General features: G+C 57.4%; 6 protein-coding genes across 6 annotated transcripts; 2 read left to right on the top strand and 4 right to left on the bottom strand.

Moving 5' to 3' along the window:
- Window positions 1–5,157: 5,157 nt before the first annotated feature.
- INS49_007187 (uncharacterized protein) lies at window positions 5,158–6,551 on the top strand (the record flags this gene model as incomplete). Its single annotated transcript, XM_043167952.1, has 3 exons — window positions 5,158–5,197; window positions 5,253–5,388; window positions 5,456–6,551. The coding sequence occupies 3 exons, from the start codon at window positions 5,158–5,160 to the stop codon at window positions 6,549–6,551; spliced, it is 1,272 nt and encodes a 423-aa protein (XP_043029096.1).
- Window positions 6,552–7,611: 1,060 nt separating this feature from the next.
- INS49_007186 (uncharacterized protein) lies at window positions 7,612–9,109 on the bottom strand (the record flags this gene model as incomplete). Its single annotated transcript, XM_043167951.1, has 2 exons — window positions 7,612–8,554; window positions 8,616–9,109. 2 exons carry the CDS (start codon window positions 9,107–9,109, stop codon window positions 7,612–7,614), a joined length of 1,437 nt encoding a protein of 478 aa, XP_043029095.1.
- Window positions 9,110–11,341: 2,232 nt separating this feature from the next.
- Window positions 11,342–15,569, bottom strand: INS49_007185 (uncharacterized protein; the record flags this gene model as incomplete). The annotated part of the gene is made up of 3 exons (XM_043167950.1): window positions 11,342–12,114; window positions 12,163–15,478; window positions 15,540–15,569. The coding sequence occupies 3 exons, from the start codon at window positions 15,567–15,569 to the stop codon at window positions 11,342–11,344; spliced, it is 4,119 nt and encodes a 1,372-aa protein (XP_043029094.1).
- Window positions 15,570–15,961: 392 nt separating this feature from the next.
- Window positions 15,962–16,358, top strand: INS49_007184 (uncharacterized protein; the record flags this gene model as incomplete). The annotated part of the gene is made up of 2 exons (XM_043167949.1): window positions 15,962–16,039; window positions 16,164–16,358. 2 exons carry the CDS (start codon window positions 15,962–15,964, stop codon window positions 16,356–16,358), a joined length of 273 nt encoding a protein of 90 aa, XP_043029093.1.
- Window positions 16,359–17,269: 911 nt separating this feature from the next.
- Window positions 17,270–18,460, bottom strand: INS49_007183 (uncharacterized protein; the record flags this gene model as incomplete). Its single annotated transcript, XM_043167948.1, has 1 exon — window positions 17,270–18,460. One exon carries the CDS (start codon window positions 18,458–18,460, stop codon window positions 17,270–17,272), a length of 1,191 nt encoding a protein of 396 aa, XP_043029092.1.
- Window positions 18,461–18,795: 335 nt separating this feature from the next.
- On the bottom strand, window positions 18,796–19,783 carry INS49_007182 (uncharacterized protein; the record flags this gene model as incomplete). Its single annotated transcript, XM_043167947.1, has 3 exons — window positions 18,796–19,452; window positions 19,530–19,633; window positions 19,726–19,783. 3 exons carry the CDS (start codon window positions 19,781–19,783, stop codon window positions 18,796–18,798), a joined length of 819 nt encoding a protein of 272 aa, XP_043029091.1.
- Between the last annotated feature and the right edge of the window lie 4,141 nt (window positions 19,784–23,924).

Below are 23,924 nucleotides of genomic sequence, written 5' to 3'. Positions count from 1 at the left end.
TGTGAGCGAGCGACAAAGGAACGTGCTCAGGTCAAAGGAAGATTCGCAATCCCTGCTGAAGGGTCCTTCATGTTCCTGGCCTGCAGGGGTTCGTGGAGGGGAGGGGCCGGAGCCTCGGCAGGGATGGCTGATTGAGTGAGGGCGGGTGAGCGACTGCCTGAACTGACTTTTGGCCTGTGGCTGCCCAGCGGAATGGAGACGGGGACACGGGGAGCCTGGGGTGAGAAAATGGCCCAAGTATCGGTACGAACCACACCTCGTCAGGACCGACACACCATTCCACTTCCATCTTGCCGCACCACTTAACTCAACTCAGACAGACATGTCTTTACTCAGCCGCTGATCTCGCCAAACAAAGACATATCTTGAATCTGGCGATATTGCTGTCAGGCTGTCAGATTCTCGGCTGCCGATTCGCTCCTCGTCAGCTCGCTCGCTCGGCCTCCTCGATCCCCTCTGGCCCTGCCAATTTGCGAGCTTGCCAGTTTGCCTGAAGCGCCAGTCTGTTCTCCAGATCTTCTGATCCTCTTTGATCCTCTGATCGTCTGCCGGAGCCCACGGCGCACTGACTGAGCGCTATCCACAGTAGTGAGCGCCGACCTGAAGGATGTCTGGCATGCCGGGCGCCGACTAGGCCACGGATCCTTGTGACAAGCGCATGCCTGGGCGGTACCCCCGTTGCCCCCGATCCGTCGTGTGGCTGAGCAGATCGAGGTTACTGCTGATGTGCGTTTGCACCACGTACCCTGGGTACCATGCCGACCCCCGGACGTGCGCTGATGCTCGTTACATTGTAGGCGCATGCAGCAGTCGCGGCTCCCCGCTAGGGCTGGCCCTCCCACTCTCCGTCTGAACATCGAAACGCTCCCTCGCCAGCGACTCGCCAGCCAGAAGGGAGCATTCCGCGTCAGCCATTCCGCGGGAGACGTCATGAATGGCCCCATCACCCACTCGTGGCTTAGGCGAACACACGTACCACAAGCCGAGTGGGACTGGTCTTTCAATGGGTCACATCTCATCACACAGAGTGTCTGTCCCTTGCAGTGAGCACATTGTCGCTTCCACTGGACTCTTGAGTCTTGACTCTGCAACGGCCTGATAATATGCAAGTCTTGAAACCCCGTTCAAGGCACCTGTGACAGCCTGGCATTATCCCACCGCCCGTCGCGCATCGCCGAGCACCCCCAAAACTTACTCGTGCCCAACAAGACGCAGAACAGACCAACAAAGAAAAGAGAAACGGCCCGCCCAGAGCTTCGGTACGCCGCCGCCCATGCTGGGGAGCCAAGACCAACCCCCAGTCCCAAACTGTCGAGGGGGAGGGATCGTAGTTCCTGTAAAGCATAGTCCCTAAGCGAAAGGCAAACTACATTTGTAGTTTGCGGACTATACTATGGCTAGAAAAAGGGGCTCGGTAGCGCGGCCCTTCCGGAGTATAATGAAGGCTGGTTGACAACGGCGTCGCGTTAGTACACCAAGATGGCACCGTACACAGACGCACCCTATTGATCCCACATCTCGGGACCTGTTCTGTCCAGTGTCTGCTAACGACACTGACAAGCGCCGGCGCCGAAAGGGTCTCGAACACGAGCAATGACTTGCGCACTGGTCTGGATGGTTCCAACGGGCCTGAGGATAGGACGGCGGACGGGCCCGGGGACAGGAGAAGCTCTCTCGAACGCAGACGGCCAACAAGCTCGGCGCCTCTGACATGCCAAGTAAAGCCAGTTCTGCTTAGCTTTTTTGTTTCCCTCCCACGACATCCCACCCATGCGCAAAGATGAGACGAAGGTTGAACAACCTCAATCGAACCGAACCCAGACGTTCCTCGTCGAAGAAGATCATCAATGCCCTCCGGGAGCTGCGGAAAGCTTCATGTTCGCCCAGGGGGCCGGACCCTGCCCGGCATCAGATGATCCAATTAAGATTGCCTTCTTGGTATCAAAGGAGAACGACTGAGCTGAGTTATTAAGATGAGCCGAAGCTAATAAGTTAAGGCATCGATCTGGGCAGACGTATAGCTCATCAGCTGGCCTGAGCTTCCCTCCCGGGTGCCAAGTGGGAGGTCGAGAGCATGTGTGCCAAGGGAATTTTTCTCCCCAATGCTAATAAAGCGGGTGCCCGGGCGTGTGGGCGGTGCCCGTCGTGGAGAAGAAGAAACTCCAGCTTGTGACTTTGTTTCTATTTCGGGCGGCAAGACAGCTGCTCTCGAGGGCCTACGAGTCGGGTGAATAGGCTTCGAGAAAATGTAAGATATGCCGAAAGTATGCAGTCTACCTGATAGGTCACGGCTCTACTTTTGTGTTGCGCGATATGTGTGTTTCGCTGCTCAGATGCCGTGACATTGGTTTCGCTGGTTTCGCTTGCACGGCTTCTGGTACCCCTAACAGCCCTATAGAGCATGGCGCGCGCGCGCGCGGTGGAGCTGTCAGCAGGTGGAAACGGAGGGACTGACTGGCTGGTCGTGCTCCCCCAGGATCTGTGCATACGCATGGCGGCACAGCAGTAGCAGCACCAACAACAACAACAGCCAGCAGAAACAAACTCAACGACATGTCTTGGCGAGCATCGAAAAAGAAGAGCGTGCACGTATTCGCCACCACAAACGGGAGCCGGCTGGGGATCGTGCGTGGTGGGCCGGGAAGCCTATCGCGATCGAGGGTTCGCACACTCATGATGATGCCCATGCCTTGCAAAGGGCGGTCCAGGGCCGCTATGCGTTCTCTGCGTAGCGAGCACTGTTGCTGTTGCTGTAGGGCCAGAAGGTGCTCTTGAAACAAAAAAGGGGAGCAACTCTAGATCTCAAACGCGCATTCCCGCCCCACCGGCAATTAACCCTCCCTCCCACTCCCCCAGGTGCTGCCGCGATGGTCCCTGCAAATGCGTCATCTGCGTGGGGTGCGGTTGACGAATGCAGAGCCCACTTCTTTTTTGGTCTATACTTGTATTATGTACTATGCATGGCTCGGGAACTTGAGTGGACTGGGAGGGATGAAGGGAGGAAATGCAATGGCCCTCGCCTCGTCAGCCCCAGTGGGAACTCGCAGTGCATATAACACACGTGTAAAAATGTCCTGATCTGCTTCCCCAAGCTTGCGGCTACGTGGGGTTGTAGATAATGCAATGCGGGCCCAGCTTGCGTACATATGGTGTCGCAGTTGCACCGCATCATGATCGACAGCACAGGCACAAGACATGAATATCACACGAATTCGGACACACACACACAATCATGTTCGATAAGGAGACATAGCCTCTTTTGCTCGAAGGGGCAAAACGCGACGCCGTGAGACGGAACCTGCCTGTAGGTACCCGACGGCTGACACTGGCTGGCAGGTTTGCCTGGCGTGCCTGGCGTTATTGTGGGGAGTCGTTTGACCGAGCCCGGGCTGACAGGCCGCCAAGCTCATCCGCCGCCAAGAGGAAAAGCATCCTTTCGCCGTGATAACTTTGATAGCGGACAAAGTTCAGGGTAGGCTACTCTTTTTTTTTTTACGGTACAGTATAGAGTACACACAAAGACCTTGCTGCGGCCACTGAACGAGACCCAATCATGCCACGGACGGTTATGTACAATTACCTCCATCTGGGAGAGACGATATCAACTGACAGGCACTGGTGGGTGAGTTTTTATTATGCCTCGAAACGACCTCGATCAGCCGCTCTCGCGCCCGCGTACTCGGATCTACAGCTACCGACCGATTCATCCGCTGCAGGGCTCCTCCCGCATATGCATCCAGACATACATACACTACTACATACCTGCCGGCGCCGTGGCGCACCGCACGGTGCTCGGATAGGAGGGCCCCCTTCGCCGCGCATGCGGGTTAAGATTTGGGGCGACGGAAAGTGGCTCCCGCCGAGGTCTGTCCTTGGGCAGGCTGCGGCTGGAGGATATCGCAGGTCCAGAAGAGGGAAAATGCTGACCACCCGGCCCGGCCCCATGAGTACACGAAGGATTAGTATTATTAGTTGACAGCGCTAGCGAGAGCGAGGCTGGCCATGATACGATGCTGCTAGCTTGGCGTGGAAAAGGGCAAAGTTCGTGATGTGGGACGCTTTTGTTTCCATTGTAGGCGCACCGTTTGGATGGACGGACGGACGGATGCTTGGTGGTGCCGTAGCACGGTCGTTCTTGCTCTTTCCTGGGCCGTTCTTCCCCAAGTCCCAACAGCGCTGCCCGATAGGTACGAGCTAGGGCCGCCCGTGTCACAGCGGTAGCACCCCGAAAATCTAGCGTTCAGCGATTAATCATGTCTGCGTGGGAGAAAAAAAAAGTCAATCTTGCTTCGCTGCTCTCTGAGCCCGGCTGAGCCGCTTGTCGTCCCGGCCTCGCAATGCGCAAGCCTCATCTCCCCTGACTAAAACGCGCGCGTCGAGTATAGCTCGCTCCAGGGGTCCCTCCTTGGGAGGTTTCTGGCGTCCAGGCATCTCAATCCGCACCCGCAACCTGCACCCGTGGAGACGGGCGTCCCCTTGTACCGGTACCTTGCAGACGGGGTGCCCACCAACGCAGGGCCGCGTGGTTTTGGCTCAACCCGAGCCCTTCAAAAAGAAAGTTCGACCCCCCCTTGCGGCCGTACAATTCAAAGACATGGCCATGCCAGACATACTCTCTTGATCCAGTCCCCTTCATACAGCATATTTTATCACGCAGAGACAAGTCCTGCAGCCTCGTCCTCTTTGATTTGCCCGGCCCTCCCTGAACTCGGCTGCAGGCGATCACTTCTGCTTTTCAGGCTAACGAGTCCTGTCAGTGGCTGCTGGGTCCCGGATCCCTTGATTGACGGACGACATTCCTTTGCCGAGCTTCTTCTAAGACACTTTTTTTTTCATCAGTCTCACTCTTTTTTTTTTACACGGCAGACTTATCGCAAATCAGGGGCAAGCGCGAGTCACGACCTTATTTGGACAGTCGTCGGCGCAATCTGCTCGCCAGATAGCCGTTGCTCTCGATCCGTCCCCACAATTCTTCGACTCAGTGGTTAGTACTTCACTGCGAGCTTGCCTGCAGCGAGGTGACCAGGTGCTCCCACGAACCTCACCGTGACGGCCACACACAAGCAGCAGAGACACAGCCTGCACGCCGCCTTTCTCAGCATTTCTCTCGTTTGAAGCGCGGGATATCAAATTCGCTACAGGCGGAAAGTCGAGAAGATGGCTCCTCACATCAACGGTTCCAATGGCATCTCAAATGGTACGTGAGTCGTGACGCAGCCCTGGCTTGCACGAGATCTGACCGTATTGTACAGGCGTCAATGGCACCCGCCAGAACTTCTTTGAGGATTTCGGCGTCTGGAAGGAGGCCCCAGTCTTGACGGGGACCACCAAATTCGAGCCTCTGCCAGATGTGAAGAACATCATGATCACTGGAGGAGCCGGCTTCATGTGAGTCCCCATTCCCCGAGGCGTGAGCGCCGAAATACGAGCCCCTCCAGCTGACACGGAAGCTTAGTGCATGCTGGCTTGTCCGACACCTGACGTTGACGTATCCCCATGCGTACAACATCGTGTCCTTCGACAAATTGGATTACTGCTCATCTCTCAACAACACACGCATGTTGAATGACAAGCGGAATTTCACCTTTTATCAGGGCGACATCACCAACCCCACAGAGGTGGTAGACTGCCTCGAAAGGTACAACATCGACACCATCTTCCACTTTGCAGCGCAGTCTCACGTCGATTTGAGCTTTGGTAACTCGTACGGTTTCACGCACACCAATGTGTACGGAACCCACGTGCTCCTGGAAAGCGCCAAGAAAGTGGGGATCAAGCGGTTCATCCACATCTCGACGGACGAGGTCTACGGTGAGGTCAAGGACGACGATGACGACCTCCTCGAGTCCAGCATCCTGGCCCCAACCAACCCGTACGCGGCGTCCAAGGCCGCAGCAGAGATGCTGGTGCACTCGTACCAGAAGAGTTTCAAGCTCCCCGTCATCATCGTCCGCAGCAACAACGTCTACGGCCCGCACCAGTACCCGGAGAAGATTATCCCCAAATTCACCTGCCTTCTGAACCGGGGCCTGCCGGTCGTGCTCCACGGCGACGGCACCCCGACGAGGCGATACCTGTTCGCGGGAGACGCGGCGGACGCCTTCGACACCATCCTCCACAAGGGCCAGCTAGGCCAGATCTACAACGTCGGTTCCTACGACGAGGTCGCCAACCGCGACCTCTGCGTCAAGCTCCTCGAGCAGTTCGGCATCCCGTACGAGACGCCAGACGACGTGCAGAAGTGGGTCAAGTACACACACGACCGGCCCTTCAACGACCACCGGTACGCCGTCGACGGCACCAAGCTGCGGCAGCTGGGCTGGGACCAGAAGACGTCCTTCGCCGACGGGCTCCGGATCACGGTCGAGTGGTACCGGCGGTTCGGCGAGCACTGGTGGGGCGACATCTCGAAGGTGCTGTCGCCGTTCCCCGTCGTCAAGAACAAGGAGGTCCTCAGCGACAAGGAGGAGGTGACGGACATGCCTCAGCCCAAGCAGAAGGTCGCCGGCGGTACCAACGGCTCTGCGAAGGAGTACTTCCAGGTGGCGTAGCCAGCCATCACCCTGGAAGCAACAGCAACAGCATTGAGCATGAGAGCGCGAGCGTGAAAGTTTTGTGTGTTGAAAGGGAACCGATTTATTCCGCGGGCTCGGGCTCCAGGGCGTTTTGATCAGGCGTTTTCGAGAGGGTAAATGAAAGACTGGGACCGGAACCTTACTTTTCGTATGATGGATGAATGAAGGATGAGACCCCTGAACCATCTTTCGAAACCCCCCCCTTTTTGCATCCGAGTATGCAGTAGCTATAGCACTCGGCATTCGTTGCCTTTTGAAGTGAACCAGAATTTATGATGGCATTTTTACACACTCTCTGTTCTCTGTTTCTCGCCTTGGCAGATGTGCAAGAGTCAGTGATGCCGCTGGATGAAGTACTCGTGACGTAGTGAGGTATTTGTTGTATTCTGTTCGGCTTGACAACAGAGAAGAAACTTCAAATCTAAATCGATTTCTGGTGACAGTAGGAGTGCCAAAGGCAGGAGACGGGGATATAGAGGGTGCGACAAATCTCGTTGCCCGCATGTTCCTCCTTCCACCCTGGTCAAGTGCTACTTGGGCAGTTGCGAATTGTGTTCACCACGTTCACACAATCGGAAGGGACGGTTCTCCCAATGTGCTCAAAACGCCAGGGCACCAACTAATGTTGAATACAAAATGCGGACGCGAGTCCACGGATTCTCAACTGCACGTCCGTGGCCGAGGAACACATCAAACACCATCAAGAACAGTGGCAAACGCTGTGCAATGAAGCAAGACCGCTTGGAAACTTTCAGCAGCTTCGAATCCTTGATTCCCTGTTTCTTCCACTACTATGCAAAAAGAGGCTGACAGTAGACCAGGCCGACTCAAGGATGGGTATCTACACGGTTCACCGAACGCACGCATGCGCGCAAACACGAGCGGAAAGCATGATGAACAACTTCATTCGCTCGATTGTGCGGCCGCGACCGAGCAGTTTCGCTTGGGTAGTCTCGGTTCCCGTGGTCCTGCGTGCCAGGTGCCGCCGTCAATGAAGCCGTGGAGGCGACAGAGACACCGCGGACGACGGGGCCGGCTAGGGCACCAACCCCTCGCCGCCGTGGCCGAGCTCGGTCTTTGGTTCCAGCGGCTTCCGCGCGATCGTCACCCTCAGCCGGATCTGGAATCCTTTGTTCAGCGCCGGGTTCGTGGCCATGGCGATCATCTGCTGGCCGACGGACTCGCATGCCATGCGTACCGAGGCCGCGTCCCACCCCAGGTACTTGGTCAGCAGCCTCAACGCGTAGCTCTCGAAGCCGGCCCGCAGCGTGACGAGCCACAGCTTGCCGAGCGGCGAGTTGGACGGGTCCAGCGGGATGATGTGCTCGTGGACCTCGCAGTCGACGAACCCGTTGTTCTCGAGCAGCTCCGGCTCCATGTGGTCTATCCCTCTGTGCTTGCCGTGGATTATCTCCGCCTCCTCGATCCCCTTGGCTGCCTTATGCATTAGCGAGTGTGGGGGGAAGCGATCATAGAAATTCTTCTCTCCCTCGTGGTCGTGGAACTCCAAGATCTCTACCCAGCCGCCTGGTTTCAGACAACGCAGCGTCTGGCCATAAACATAGTTCCAGTCTCGAAACGCGCCAGACATGTGCCTATAATGCACCATGTCGAACGTGTTGTCATCCCACGGCCAGGGATCCTCTCCGTCCATGACCTCGAAGTGGCAATTCAGGGGCACTGCCCTCTCAAAGGTCGGCGACAAATCGATGCCGGTCACTTTGCACTCTGGCCAACTCTCCGCCATGGCCATCGACCACTCGCCCGTGCCCGTCCCGACGTCCAAGACCGCCGTGGGGTCCTCGAGCGGTATCGTCGTCAGCTCCAGGTTGAAGATGTTCAGGTAGATCTGGTGCAGGATACGCAGGCGATCTTGCTCGTCCTCGTCGTTCGGCATGAAATAATCCCGGGCATACCTGCGTCCGTGCTCCCAGTACATGTCAGTCTCGTCGTCAGGGTTATAGGTCGAAGTACCCCATCTGTCACAATCAGTCAGCTTGCCCATTGTCATGACGAGGCGCCGGACGGAAATAAGCTTACAGGCTCGACCCAAACGCCTTGGGCGAGACCTTTTGTTCCTGCCCTCGGGCTTGGAGCTGGCCCGAGCTGGCCTGCGCAGTCCCTTCGTCTGTTGTCCCATCCTGATGAGGCGGATCGCTCTTTGCCAGCCCCAACGGATCTGGCCCCGACAATACCGGCTGGCCGGCGTTGGCCCGATCTACCATGTCCATAGCTGCCTGTCTCTCGGTGGCAGATTCGTCCGCACCGTCTCCTATATCCGTCTGTTTATTGCGCGAAGGATGGTTCGCCGGGGCGGGATGCAGACTCTGATCTCCGGCGCTCCGTTCGTCAGGGTACTGCAGCGATTCCGGGCTTGGAAGCGGCCCATGGCCGTGGGTCGTCGTCGCATTTTCACCTCGACTCGATTGCGCTTGAGCGGGTGCGGGAGGCTCGCCGACGGAGCTTGGTCCACCAGCAGCCGAGGTGGGTGCTGCTGGGGCTCCAGCCGTGGTGGGCTTCTTGCCCGCCTCCATTGAACTGGCGTGGCCAAAATTGGGTCGTCGTCCTGATTGATTCTATTCACCCGGCAACTCGTCCCCAGCCCATCGCGTGGGGGGCAGATCTTGTCGCTTTAATTCCCTGCCGATCTCTCCTGGCCGGACCTGGATCGACCAGAGGTGATTCCTGTCGACAAATTTCGACGGCGCGCTGTTGTAAGTGTGCTTTCCCAGACGCGTCTTTTGAGAGAGGTGGTTTTGGGCAGGGACAGTAGTGATCCCCACTGCTGCGGCTGTTGGCGACTGAACTGCCGAGGAGCTCTGTCCGGATTAGAGCGCTATGAGCCCAGAGAGCTTTAGCTCGTGTGGGGTGAAGCTGGCTGGGCGCTGAGGGGTCACTCGTCAATGGTGTCAAGCTTGCCGAGCTTCGTTCGAACTCGAGTGAGGCGGAGGGAAAACCGGGAAAAGGAGGACCCTTCTCGAGGGAAAATGGAGTTGGGCACAGGGGACACGAGTATTCTTCACAAAAAGCAACTCGCGGATGAGCATTGACGGCTGGAAAAGGAGATTTCCAAGAGATCGGGCATCACACTGCATTCCAACGGCGCAGCACAGGCGAGGCAGGGCTCCATTCGCGCAGCCAAGCATCGCTCTTCTCGTCCCCAAAAAGTGTACCGGGGGTTAGCAAGCTGCCGTGCTACGGAATCCTGGCCCAATGTTGCGCCTGTAGAATGCACGCCGAATCCTTCGTATCGTCATCCAGGCGGGCTCGCGTGGAAACCAGTTGTCCAAAATTACAATTTTGGTGCGAGTCTCTTTTTTCAGAGGGGGACAAGAACTCTTTCGTCATGTGCCAATGCTGGCCCAATTCTTCTCGCCTCCCTGGGTCTGGGACTCTATGTCAGCTCGTTGACCTCATCTTATCTAGAGCTCTAATTTCGCACACTGCCACCCACACCCATAGTCGACGGTGTAGAAGGGGCACCTGCTAAGGAGGCGCCGAGCGCACCAAGCTGGCCACGATGGCCGCCCGTTGTCCTTCCCCGGCTCAAAGGATCCGTCAGCCCTGTAGACAACGTGGGACGGGTCTTGCCGGCAGCCGGATCGGTTCACCGCGTGCCCAAAGCTAACGGCAGCCCAACCTGGACGACGGCCTACGCATGTAGTGACTCGCCCACCCGCCCTTCCGATGACAACTCCTGAGCAACTGGCTCGGAACGGCTCTGTCCTTTCTCGCCCCCCTCCATGGGCAATCAGCCATGCTGTGAAGCTATCGCCTCATCGCCCAGCCAGTCCCAGCTCTCCTGGAAATAGCTGCGGCAGGAATGCCCACATACGGTGCTGACCACCCCCGGTCTTCCTGGCCCTTACACAATGGACCCAGGCCCACGTCCCCGGGAGCAGACTCTTTCGTGGCGATTGGGCCGGCTTTTTAGCCGCAGCCTTGCACAACCCCGGGATAAGAGGGAGGGAGGGGGGAGGGGGGCGCCGCACAGGAGAAAAGGTGCGGAACCGCGCGTCCTGTGGCAAGTCTGCAGGCAGGTAGTCTATGCACTTGTGCGGCGCGGGAGAGGGAGAGAGGATTTTCGTATCCATGCCGGCCCACTGTGGTAGGTAGGCAGGTAGGCAGGATACTATGCTGTGCTTACCCATGAGGATACGCCCTGCCCCGTTGATACGGGGTCTTTGTAGAGGTGTTGACTGGACAGCGAGTCCGCGGCTCCCGGGCTCACGGGGGGCTCTGCTCGATGGCGGTCAGCAACGCGCCCGGGACTTGGAAGATGAATCGCCGTGGTGAGTTGAAGCCTAGTCGGGCAGGGTAAGCCGAGCGCCCCCGTGAATCAAGCGACTGCTTCGGCCCCTGTCTCCGGTGGCCGGAAAGGGGTGGGTCTGGAGGTATGATATCTTCCTCGGTATCTCTACGTTAACGCATATTGAGAAGACAGCAGATATGCGAGGCTCTGCGCCTTTTGAAACCGTGCGTATATCACGTCAAGCTGAAATACCTAGAGCTTTACTCGAAAATTGTTGAATTACTTTGCTGAGATTGTGTGACAAGAGGCTTATTCGACCATGTGAGGCTGCGGCAGCATATAGTCGCAATGCCATCATGCTTAATCCACAGACATTGTCATGTACAAATTGTCTATTCTGGGAACCGCATCCTCCATAAATCAGAGGGAGAGCGGGTCCGCACTCCCAAGGTTACCGGAAATCTCTCCAGGCAGGACAATATGTCCCTAGCGTGCCGCGTAAAGCTCCCCTGCTTTAAACCCCATTCCACTTCCCAAACCTGACATACTGCTTATACATCTCCCGGAAGATGGCGCGCCCGCTCGCGTCGACGGCCTCGTTGATGACCCGCCTGCCCTCGGGCGTCGTGATGTCCAGCACCGAGTACACGCCCGGGTCGAGGGCGGCGCGCACCGCCCGCGGCACGGGGCGCTCCAGCTGCAGCTTCACGTACAGCACCAGCACCAGGTACATGTGCTGGGCGGCCGACTTCTTGGCCGCGTCGGGCGCAGAGTCCAGCGCGCCGGGGGCGTGGCCACGCGTCACGGAGGCGACGCTCGGCTCGCAGGTGAGGGTCAGGAGGCGGGAGAAGCGGGCGGCTTGGGCCTGCTGGTCGGGCGAGGACGTCGTGCTGGTAGTACTGGTGGTGGCAGCGGTCGTCGGCCAGGGGATGATGAGGAGGCGGAGTAGGGACTGGAGGGCTGTGATGAGCAGGTGGAAATGTCCTTCGAGTCGGTGGCGGTGTCGCTTGATGATGACTTCGACGAGGCTGCAGAGCCAGGGGTAAGCCTTCTCGGAGGCGTGGGCGTCTTCTGTCATCGTTGGCCCGGTGGAGCAGATCGTGGATACGGTGCTCAGCGTGACCTCGATATTCCATTGCTTCATGGGTTTCTTGTCGAGGACCATTTCTACTGTCTTGGCAATGACTGCGAACTCGGCCCAATTTCTTGCTTTAGGTAGTCGTTTCGTGAGCACATGTTGGACTTCGGTCCAGTCTATCAGGTCCGTAAAAGTTCCAAGTGAGGATTCTATTTCAAGTCAGCCAAATCCAGGAGATATAAGAGGGTGTCACTCACTGTTCTCTGCCTGTAGAAGCCGATGTATGGCGATGATATTGCCAGTGATAGCATCGCCATCGCGCAGCTTCTGACCCATTGCCCGTGCGTAGCTAGCTCTTGCCTCGTCATACATGTAGATAAGCACAACATCCACGTACCGGGTAATGTCATGTGGACCGGCGAGCAGTAGACGTGGCACCGAGCTATCGGCGTGTGGCTTCCAAATCGCAAAGTCGTCACATATGTGAAGTGGGTCCTCGACGTCTTTACCAAAAGACTTAAAGAGCAACTCTTTGACCCGCCAGCCGGATTTAAACCCCTTGCTGCAAAGCTCGTCACTGAGGCTTTCAAGCTTTCCCTTCGATGGTAGAAAGCTATCCCGAACAGCAGCCACGTCCAAAACATCGAGCTGATCCATGAGCACACAGCTGAAGCTTGTCGAAATCCCTTGTCCCAGCGGCCTTGTGTCATCGTGGAGGTCATACAAGTCGCTAGAAACCAGGAAGTTTGCGAGCATCACGGACAATTTCTCCTTGAGTTGAGCCGGATCGACCACAGTCTGCGCTTGCCGCTTGGCCTGGGGGGTCTTGAAGGCGCTGACCAGCGCTCTCAGTAGGACGTAACGATGAGCCTCATCTTTAGTAGCCTCCACAGGCCAGCCTGACACGACGCGGGAAGCCTCCGAAAAATAGATTCGGTCTCGCTTCTCCCAAGACGACGTCATTTGTTTGAGGGTGACTGATGCGAGAGCCTCAAACAACTTCAGAAGCGTGTAAGCGTCCTCGGTGGCCAGAACACTCGCACTGCTGGATTTGATGCCAGTCTCGATGGTCTGTCCCAGTGTGACAAGATCGGCAAATTTCATGCCATCGTAGAAAGTTGGGCTCTTCATGATTTTGATCATCAAGGATACGAGGCTTCTTGTCATTTCCGAATCGGCATCAGCTTCTCCCAAGTTCGCCAATTGCAGTAGCGCTGGTATGATCTTTTCCCGCTGTTCACGATTGAGCGCCTCTGACGGCAAATCAAGCAAGATGCGGATGGCCGTGTTCACTTGTCGCTTGGTGAGTTTTGATTTGTCGCCTGCTTCTCGTGCAAGCGTGCCAATGGCATGGCTGACAAGGGCACCGAGGTACTTGTGGTTACCCAAACTGGCCTCATTCAACAACAAAGACCTGACTGAGCTGTTTGACGGTTCCGCCTTGTCTACGTACGCAAGCAGCCCTGCGAGGAACTCGCTGCTAAAGTCTGAGTAGGCAGCGATATCGACCAAGCGGCGCGAATCGTAGAAGGATAACCTGGAGCTGTCTGCCGACGTTACTTTCTGCTCGTCCTTCTGCAGCCTCTTCAGGAAGGTCCAGGTTATCGCAGACGTCTCGGACTCAACAGCAGCCTTAGGGTAATTTGCCAGCCAGAATGCTGTGCAGCAACGGAAAGCTGCGAGTGCTGCAGGGTCTGCCAGGTCCTCTTTCTTCAGCGCTTTCTTCAAGTCTGATTCGACTTTCTTCCAGAGAGCACTGACGGTCTCTGATTCTGACTGCGAGACCGTTCTTTCAACGATCCGCCACCATCGTGCCCGCATTGATCCGTCGAGGTGTTTCAGTTTAACTTTGGAAGCGAGGTCAAACAGTCGAGTTCCGACACTGTCCACAAATTCTTCGTCTGTCACGCCCCTGGTGAGGGCGTCAATGACAACAAGAAGAGAACCCTTCTTGCAAGAGTCCTCGCGACCCTCCAGCCACTCGAGGAGCGTGGTTAATTGGGATGTGTTGATGGATGGTTGCAGGAGATTTGCAACTGCCTGAACGATTTGCTCGCTGGACCATATTCCCTTGACGGAGGTGAAGTCCTCGTCTTTGGCCAAACTGTCCGACAGGACCTCGGTCCATTTCCTTATGAACCACGGAAGATTGCGGGCTTTTGCAGAGCCTTCTGCCAACGACACAATAAACTTGACCAGGTCAGTCTCAGTAGATGCATCCAGTTCCGCGTCATGCATATTTGTGATCTGCCCAATGGTGTTGTCGAGCAAAGATTGTCCCTCAGCAGAAATCATGAAGACATCAACGTCGATATCCGCCACTCTAGACACGAGACTTAGATCAATTGCGCCACTCTCTGTTGTGTACTGCCTGCAGACTTCGCGGAGGCTACCTAGGGAGATGCTAGCCTTGCTCTGCAGGGCCGCGTCGAGCACGATTTGCATGGCATCGTTCCGCTTGGTAGTTTCCGCAGTACGCATGGCCTCCTCGATGATTTCAAAGACCTTTTGAGTCCAGTCCTCGCGATCCTTTCGACCACTTGCATCATCCGCTGTCCCGGAAGGCGAGACAGCGAGGCTGAACAGCACAGGGGATGAAGCCGTCGGCAGGGAACTGGTCATGTTCACAGCTTCTTGTATGATACCCACGTCTTTCCGATTCAGAAACGCCGCTCTCGCAGGAAGGATCATGTTCTTGATAAAGAAACGTCGGAGAGCTTGCCTCCAGCTCCACTTGACGCGAGGGTCCACAACGAGGTCTTTCGAACGGTCCATCTTGGCCAAGATTATGAAGCCCGTGGGATAGAGAGAAAGAGCCACATCGACAGGATCGCTGCTACTCTGGAGATGAAGATCCCACAGGCCGCTGAAGATGGTGATCCACGAGGGTCGATTCTCGGCTGATTCTGATTCCTGCTCGTTCAGGGCGTGGTCGCAGATAGATAGAATTGGCCGGAGGATTTTGACAGCTTCTTTGGCGGGCGAAGAAAATAGCGATTTGACGTGTTCAGCCCCCATTCGGACATTGGAAGGTGCATCGACTGGCACTTCCTTGAGCCGGGCCAGGAGCTTCTCGAGGGCAACGAACAGACTGTCTGCCGTCCTCAAGCAGCCATAAGAAGTCCTAAGACTTGCGAGGTCAAATTTTATTTCAGGAGATCTCTTCCTCTTTTTTGATTCCCCTTTGGGAGGAGAACTTGAGCCATCGGCCATCTCCACGTCCGAAGATGCAACGTCCTCGTTCTGCGGGTTCGATAGTTCCTTGAGGGTCTGCTCGAGGATATGAACGAATCGCCGGTCGGCGAGAGATTTGGGGAGAGCGAAGAGAGGTATTCTGGTGAAGACGCAGGCCACCACGTTCCAGGCCATGGGATACCGCCGGAACTGCTCTGCCGAGGCAGACGACCCGTTCATGTTTTTGAGAAGCCATCGTAGTATGAGCTGCTCCGCGGCGTAGTATGTGCCAACTGGTGAGCTCGAAAGGAGGTGCCACAGGTTCGAGAGTGTGTCGGGAACGGACTCGGCGCTGCTCTGGTCGAGGATTCTCGAGGCTTTGATGAGGGCGTCCGGAGACTGCACCGAGTAAGTTTGGTCAGCATTTCTCTGTGTGAGGTGGTGCGTAATTTTGTCTCACCTGCGCGGAAACCTTCATTTCTGACGCCATTGTCCTTTGAGTGGCCTCGAGGTACCCGGGGAATGCTCCGAGATGCTCCCTCTGCTGTCCTGATGGTGTTGTTCAGGGTTGGTTCAAGGCCCAGAAACTTTGTCCCGAAATTCTGGACATTCTGCCCACCGATAGCGATAAGCTGCCCCAAATCCAGAAGGCGGCGTCGATAAGCCACCAACCCTGGCTAGCGCCCGGCAGCTTCCCCCTGGCAGGTCAATTGACATCTTCGAAAACAATCCGGAAGGGCAGAGAGAGAATCCAGACCCAACGTCATATCCAGGCCGAGGACGCGCTCAATCCACATCCCAGTGCGAGGTGAGACCGCCAGCCAAGCTCTGGAACAAGGATTGATCGGCTCACGCTTCTATCTAACAGTACCACAAGTCACAATGGCGCAGACCTCCGTTCCTCCACCACCCCCGAGCACCGTCTCGCGACCGGTTAGCGAGGCACTCCTGAACGAAAAGGTAAGCTCCTACCCGAGCGCCCTCCCTCCCGCCGACTCCGGGTGCCGCGCTTCTTACGACCCCAGCAAGAGAGGGGAAGGAATGGAAAGAACCCGTCAAGACTAACGCGCCGGGTTGCAAACAGTGGGACCGCTGCCTCTCCAACCTCCTGATCAAGTCCTCCCTCGGCCTCGGCTTCGGCGTCGTCTTCTCAGTCCTCCTGTTCAAGCGCAGGGCGTGGCCGGCCATCGTGGGCGCGGGCTTCGGCGCCGGCCGGGCGTACGAGGAGTGCAACTTCAGCCTGAAGCAGGCCGCGCGCGAGATCAGGAAGCAGGCATGAGCCCGAGCACACGAGCATCGCGGGCGGGCGCGGGCGTTGCGTTTGGGTTACGACTCCGGGTGAAGAGGTACATACACACATACGTACGGACGCATACACGTTGCCAGAATCCACGCTATCAATAAATCACAATTATCAACGGCACTGAGAAGGGAGGACGCAAGATCTGTACAACAGTGTTGAGCTGGGCCCGTCGGATCCGGGAAAGAATAAAAAAACGGGTGCGAAGGGGATGGAAATGGGGGTGGTGGCGCGAGGCACTTTTCCGAATTGGCGCGAGCATGGTTCGGAGAGGGCTTGTATAGACAGACGGTTTGTAATCGGTATGAATAGAATCATTGACTCTCAGCAGTGCTCTCAAAGCCACTGGGTGATGGTGGATTCTTCTCGTGATTTTATTCTGTGGTCCGGAGCCGCAACGGGCTCGACTCTTCGCCCGTATCCTGTTGAGCTTGAGCGGACCTTCTTGTCATCAGCGGCAACTCTGGCTCGCCCGAGAGGATTATCAAGCAGACAGAACAAGTCGTGAGGCATCATTTTAGACTCTGACCACTCGTTGAATAGCAGGAAACACCTGTGGTTCTTCAACCTCTGGGAGAAAATGGGCATTAACACATTCCAGCGCCACCACCCCAGCAGAACGGAGGAAGTAGACAAGGGTGTGCCCCGCTTCAAGGAGATGGTGGATTTTGCCCGTGAGTTCCACCACAAAAGACATACACAGGCCATATAATTCCAGTATCCTTAAGCACCTTGATCACTTATTGCTGAGGAAGACATGACAATTCATCTGATGTATACACGTCTAGTCCAGTGAGCAAAGCAGCTGCATATCTAGGTTCATCCGGGATTGACCACACACGTGGAAACAGCCTGACAGCGACAGCATCCAAGTCCTCTCGATCACAAACTCACGAATCCCGCCCTTCTTCTCGCGATTCTAGCTCAATCCCCTCAGGGCCTTGATCATCCTTGCTTGGCAGAGCCACAAGCCTGTTCACCCCGAGCGGGTCATCAAATCCCGAAGACAGCGCCGGCAGATTCCCCTCGATACCGCCCACAGGCGACGGCGCAGCCGCCTTCCGCTCCCTCTCCTCGCCTTCCTCCGCGCATAGCGCATCCATCATGGCAGCCTGGTCGGCGGCGAGCACCCGCGGCGACCGAGGCGACCGCGGCTTCTCGATCGACGCCCCCAGGAGGCCCGCCTCGCCCCACGCCCGCCGCGGGTCGAACTCCCTGAGCTCCATGTCCTCCTCCGCGCCTTCGTGACTACCACCGCCTGAGTTTAGCGGCAGTGAATTGGGCGTCGCCAGCGCTGCCGCCATGCGACCGATGTCCCCGATGGCGGTGAGCGCGGCATAGCCAGCCTCAGAGTCTAGTTCCTGTTCCAAGCCCGGGCTGCTCAGCGAAGTCTGCCCGCCTTTCTTCCCGCCCTCGTCCTCCTCGTTTCCGTCATCATCATCATCACCACCACAGTCGTGCGCTTTGCTCCGCGAGCCGGCAGACTTGCGCCGTCCCCGCGGGAGTGAGCCCGGGTGTGAGGACCGTCCGCCCCAGGTGCTGCGGCGGCGGAGGCGGATGAGAGATTCGTCATTGCCGTTGCTGTCGCCGTTTCCATCTTCGTGTGTTTCGGCGGCAGCAGGTGGGGAGGGCTCCGTCGCGGGTGGTAGGACGATGGCGACCTTGCGGTGTTCTTTCCTGTGAGGTGCGGTGGGTGCGGCGCCAGTGCGGCGCAGGATCCAGACCAGCAGGCACACCTGGCTCGCGAGGAAGAGGATGCCCGACGCGAAGACTAGGATCTCTGTGCGGCTCGCGTCGAGCGCCTTCTTGCTGAGGAGGAGGGAAAGGGCAGGGGCGGGTGCCGGCGGCGGCGACGGTGCCTGGGTGGCTGGCTCCACGAGCTCTCCCATGTCGTGGGCTGTTGGCTGTACCAGTGGTAGAGGCTGTCGTCCCAGGGCGGAGAGGGCGTGTTGGGTTGACGATGTCTGCGGGTGCGGTGTTTGCGAAGGGGTTCGTTGTTGCTTCGTCTGGGTGGTTGCGCACAGGGTGTAGGCATGTCGAGTGAGCGTTATGGTGAGTGTTAGGTTGATCTCATGGTACATTGAAGGGTTGAAGGTGTTTCAGGAACCGTAAATGGTGGATAAGTATTCTGCTGTGGATGAGGTAGTCTTGAAAACAGGTGTAATGTTTGTGTTTTGTCTGAGAGCTGGAATAGCATAGTAGTAGATATGTACACAGTCCGTCGAGCAGGAACTAGGTCTCCCAAGAGAGGAAGTCGCAATCCAGATGGCACGACCGCCTCACGCAACCAGCGCCGACTCATTTTTGAAGATGGGTAATTTGACATCTATCATTCTTGATTTCGGAAGCGTCTAAATAATCATCACCGTAAATATCCAACCAAGAAAAATAGAAGAGAGAAATCGTGCCTGACACATTACATAACAACACAGCAGTCGCCCAGCTTCTTGGTGAGCTTGTCGATGACCTTCCTCTTGAGCTTCTCCGTGCCGTCCTCCTGCTGCTGCCCCTCCTGCTGCTGCCCCGTGTTCGCCGGGGGCCTGGGGTGCTGCTGGCCGTGCTGTGCCTGGCCATGGTGCTGCTGCTTGCCGCCGTGCTGGGCACCAGGGTAGCCGTGGTTGGCGCCGCCGCCGTAGCCACCGCCGGAGTAGTTCGACGGCGGCGGGGGCATGTGGGGGATCTCGTGGCCCTGGAGGTTGACGTATATCCGGCCCTCGTTCTCCTCGGTGCGGTACTGCAGGCCCAGCTCCTGGCACAGGTGCTCGACGCGCGGCTTGAGCTTCTGCACGTGGCCAACCGAGTGGTTGCCCTTGCCGACGATGACGTGCAGGTGCGTCTGGCTGCGCGCCTGCGCGTCGCGGATCCGCGCCTCCAGGATGTCCTCGGCCTCCTCCACGAACTGCCCGTGCAGGTCGATCGTGTCGGAGGGCACCTTGTCCGTTGAGTTGTTGGCGCGGAAGATGTACTCGGACGCCTGCTTGTTGTACTGCTCCATCTTGGCCGCGTGTGACTTGCCCTCATTGCTCAACTGCTTGGCCCCGGCGCCATCGCCTTGCTCGTAGGCTTCGTGGGCCTGCGAATCGGTCAGTCTCGGTCCAGCAGAGGGATGACGGCCGGTCAAGGGCGACCTAGGCGGCGGCGGCGGCGTACCCTGTCGAAGCACGAGTTGCGCTTTGAGGCCTCGGCCCGGGCCAGGTCTCGCAGGCGGTCGTATTCCGTCTCCGTGTCATCGTCGTCACGGTGATGGGCGTAGGCTGTTGTGCGGCGCGGCGTTCAAGTCAGCAAGATTGACGGTGACATCATTCGCGATGGGCTGGGTCCAGGGTCCCTGCATGAATCGACTCACCGCGTCCTCCCAGACGCGTCGACGGGCTCCGCGAGTGCATGGGAATTGATTCAGCCATAGTTGAGACAAGTAGGGTCGTTAACGAGCGAATTGAGCATACAACGGTCTCAAGAAGCCAGGGACAAGCGTGCTGTGAAGTTAGAACCTGCGAACTTGGAAGCTGTCCTCAGGGCCTGTTAGATTGAGGCCACCCAAGGACGGACCCAGAAGCGTGGGCCAACAAGCTCGCCAGAACATGGTTGGTCAATTGGCGCTCTTGGTCAGGGGCGCGCGACTCGAGACTAATAACACCGGCCACAGTCGGTGAGACTACTGTGGGCAGCATTCCGCTATCCGCTCAGCTGCAGCAAAGTCCCGTCCTAGACATTCTTGTGCGGTCCAAGCTGAGGGGTCGGAAGCCTGCCAGATAGATAGATGGTGGGTTACAAGAGTATTTGGGATCGATGCTCTGGTTCTCGCCAAGTTGGATCGACCAGATCCTGAACCTACCGCTCTGCCGCTGTAACACAGATCCGATCATCCCATCCTGACTACCGGCGCCGCTCTGACTCGGCGGGCGGCGTTCAAAACGACCGGACGGAGCAACAAGATCGGGTTACAAGCCCGCTGCGGTATCCATATCCGCGAGCAGGTTCTGCTACAGAGAGCAAGTCCTTGCGCAGTCCAGTGCCAGAGGAGCGAGGACATTCTCCCAGACAGCCAGATTGCAATCTGCAAGCCTCCCTCTACCCCTCGGCGCCATGCAACCTGGACCCGATTTCCCAAAACTCGAGCATCCCGGAACCTGCAGTAGCACCAGGGACCGAGGGGGCGAATTCTGCGTCTCCTTGCGAGCGTGTGTGAGCCTGCATGAGAAAGGGGCGGCCGCTTTGTCGCAGAGGCTTCTATGAGGGTTTCTAGAACGAAACGGCACGCCGGGCGAGAGACCTACCAGACTTGCCCATAGACGGGCCGAGTCCTCTGGACGACGGCAGCCAGAAACAGTTTCGGAAAAACTGGGGAGTGGAGAGGGGGTTGAGAAAGAGAGGCAGGGCCAGGCATGGCCAGGCAATGCAAGGCAAAGCCAAGCAAGGGAGCAGCCGACCTGAATTTCCTGACTGGCTGCTGCTTCACAAGACTATTGATGCGACTTGCTGTTAATGCCGTGAACCTAGGCTGGGACCGGCGGGCTATCGCCGTATTCGCTGCAGACCCGACTGCCGACCATGCCACATCTGTGGAAAGGCTGAGAACAGCCAGCATTTGTCGAGGAGGATCGATTAGATGGGTTGCGACATGTCGCCGCAGAAGGCCTGTGGGATAAAGCAAGTGCCAACAGCCCCCTTGTTGCCATGTGTTTCACGCAACCGACAGGTCTGATGCGCCATAGCCCCCTTTAGCCCTTACTGATGCATCGATATTGAAGCGAGGTGAAATATCAATTGCCACCAAGCGCCAACCCGTCGAGCGGCACTGCAGTAGAATTGCGACCAGGGCTGCAAGGCTGTCTGTGGGAGGACGATTTAGCTCAGGCTGAGAATTGTGCTGGGTCTGGCGATCCCTCCCCTCCCCCCGTCTGACCGTTACTTTCTGGGGTCCCGTGTTGCGAGATTCGGGCTCGCATCCCCGGGGTCAGCCCACATTTGGGTGAAGTCTGAATAATGAATGCCACGGATCACAACAGCCTGTTTGCCTGTCAGTGCTGGAGGACGACGGAGGCGGCTCTCCAGCCGATGGCTCCCCATACGGGCACAGACTTTTCCTCATTTCTTGAGCGACCTCGTCCTGAAATTGTTGACGAAAACTGGCTGGCGTAGTACTCATCGTAACCTTCAGGGGGCTGGTCTCGATATAGGGCAGGGGTTCGGTTAAGGTAGTGACCTGGTTGATGGCGCGATGTTCGACATCCTGCCCGGTGGTCACCCAGGCGGAAGATTGTCTTTGTTGCGCTGCTATGCCTGAGGGGTTCGAAACGTGAGGCGAGAGCTGAGATCCTGAAGGGGTTTCAGGATCCTCAAGACGCATGCAGCAGTAGTTACTGTTGCTATTATTACTGTCATTACAGTTATTGTTATGGACATTGGCCGGCCGCTACCAGCCAGCCGACACGCGACTGGTAGCGTCCCCAAGTCGACGATCTCGCAGGCGGCGCGGAAAATTAAAATGGTAATAAACGCCAGCCCCTCCTGATGCAGGAACACCTGCCCGAAGAAGGCGGGTGGAGTTAGGGCCAAGTCTCCGCAACGGCTCGCTGACAGGGAAGAGTGGAGGAGGCCAGGGAACGCGGCCACGGCGCGGACCGGCCTTCGAGAAGAAAAGATGGAGGGCGACGATGCTCATCATCACCAGCAAATCCAAAGAGATCCCGAAATAGATGGCCGCTCCCGTACGGTCTGGGGTGTAATCTCATAAGCAGTAGGGCACGGGACTGTCGTAGTGGTGGACAGATTAGACCATACAGGAGGCCAGCAATGACGCGGCTGGCAGTTCCACCGCACGCACGCCCTCTTGACTCTGCGGCCGCTGGGTGTAGAGCTGTGGGCGGGAGAGAGAGAGGTTTTCCGCTTGGGGATTGAAATCTCCGCTTGGGTAAATTCTTCATCTCCGGGCCAGGCCCACGGGCCAATGCCGGCACCCGCCTCAGTCATGTCAAAGACTCAAGCTTCGCGTTGGAGCCGCTTTGGGACATTTGGCCTCGAGTTGAGGACGAGGACGAGACCACTCTGCCGTTGTGCAATTTGGACGTCGGGGTGCCGACGGATGGGCCGTGGCTGGCCTGGATCGCTCAGGCACGGGAGCGGCGTCGGGCGTGCGATGAGCATTGTGCGGCGTGCCCTCCTATCCAGCCGCTCGGTATTGCCGGTTCCTCGAATAGTAAACCACTTCGTACGTCCAAACTGTTGTGCTAACCGCCCACAAAGCGACCACGGGCGCTGTCGAGATGAAACGAATGGTCCGCGGCCGGCGCCTTGGGTCGTTAGTCCACAAACCACCAACACTGGCAGACAGACTTCTCGGAGGGGGTTGGACTGCCGTGCACTGCGAGTGCTGTGGTGAGGCGGCCTGTCTCTCCTGGCAGACCCCTCCGCACTGACCGGGAGGGGGCATCCAACCAGGACCTAGGGTCTACGGAGTGCCCAGGTGGGGCCTGAGCGGAATTCGCTGCGGTGAAATTGCGCCAGGCGAGTTTGGGGTCTGAAGTGCCGAATGTGCTCGCAACGCTGCCATTCGCCGACGGGGCCGAGGGCGCTGAGATGAGCATCCCACTTTTCGACATGACGAGATGGCCAGCGCCTGCAGGTGATTGTCGGGAGTGGCTCCCCCTTGTTTATCGTCTTGCCACTCGTGCTGGGCGCAAATGTGATACGTCTGTCTGTGTGGGTGTATCTTGCGTGCGTACAGCACGTCTGTATGTAGACTATCTGACTATGTGTGATGATTCCGAGGGCAGGCGAGTGATGAATAATAAAGTGCCAAGGAAGTCTCAGCCCATGGTGCCCAGTATAGGGACACAGTCAGCTTTGATCTCACTAGCACGGGTACTTTGATGACCTCCCTGCTAGGATGTCCCCGCGATACGGTCGATTGAAGGGTAGCACGGCTTAATGACAGGCTCGCCAGAGGCCAGACATCCAGCCTCCGATGTCTTGGACCGAGACAGCACTGACAAAGCCTGGAGGCTCGAAGGCGCATGATTGATTGCAGGACGGCAGGCACGGGCAAAGGAGGGCTCCCGAGGACGATGCGTGGCTGGCCTGCCATTGCTGTCAAGCAATCATGGCGAGGGTGGATAGATTGACCGAAGATCATTGATGGATCCCCTTTCCTTTTGTCGCAGGAGCAGAGGAGTCGGAAGCGATCTTCTCCCGCTCTCGAGAGGCGAGCGGGTGTTGCGTCTTGGTTGTGGGTGCGGGTGTTGCGCTTGCTAAAACGAGTCTCCTGAGATAGCATCGCCTGTACCGTACGAACAGCCAGTGGCCCACCACGGCCTCAAAGAAGACTAGCCCCAGGCCCTGAGGTGCTACTATTGGCACAGACTTCAGCTTCCAGGGTTGTTTTGGCTCGGTTTATCCACTTCTCTGCTGCAGCCAGAGTGGGAATGATCACTGCAGGTGACCCTCACTGATCCTCGGGGGAGGAACAGAGGGGGGGCAAAAAGTAGCAGAAGCAGGATTGGATCTCGGAAGAAGCAGAAAGTAGGCGTCGTGCGGTCTGAAGCT

This window comes from Diaporthe citri (genome assembly GCF_014595645.1).
Source record: "Diaporthe citri strain NFHF-8-4 chromosome Unknown scaffold_2, whole genome shotgun sequence".
Taxonomy (NCBI): domain Eukaryota; kingdom Fungi; phylum Ascomycota; class Sordariomycetes; order Diaporthales; family Diaporthaceae; genus Diaporthe; species Diaporthe citri.
Note: the sequence above shows the minus strand (reverse complement) of the source record. Positions and strands in the feature narration are given on the sequence as shown.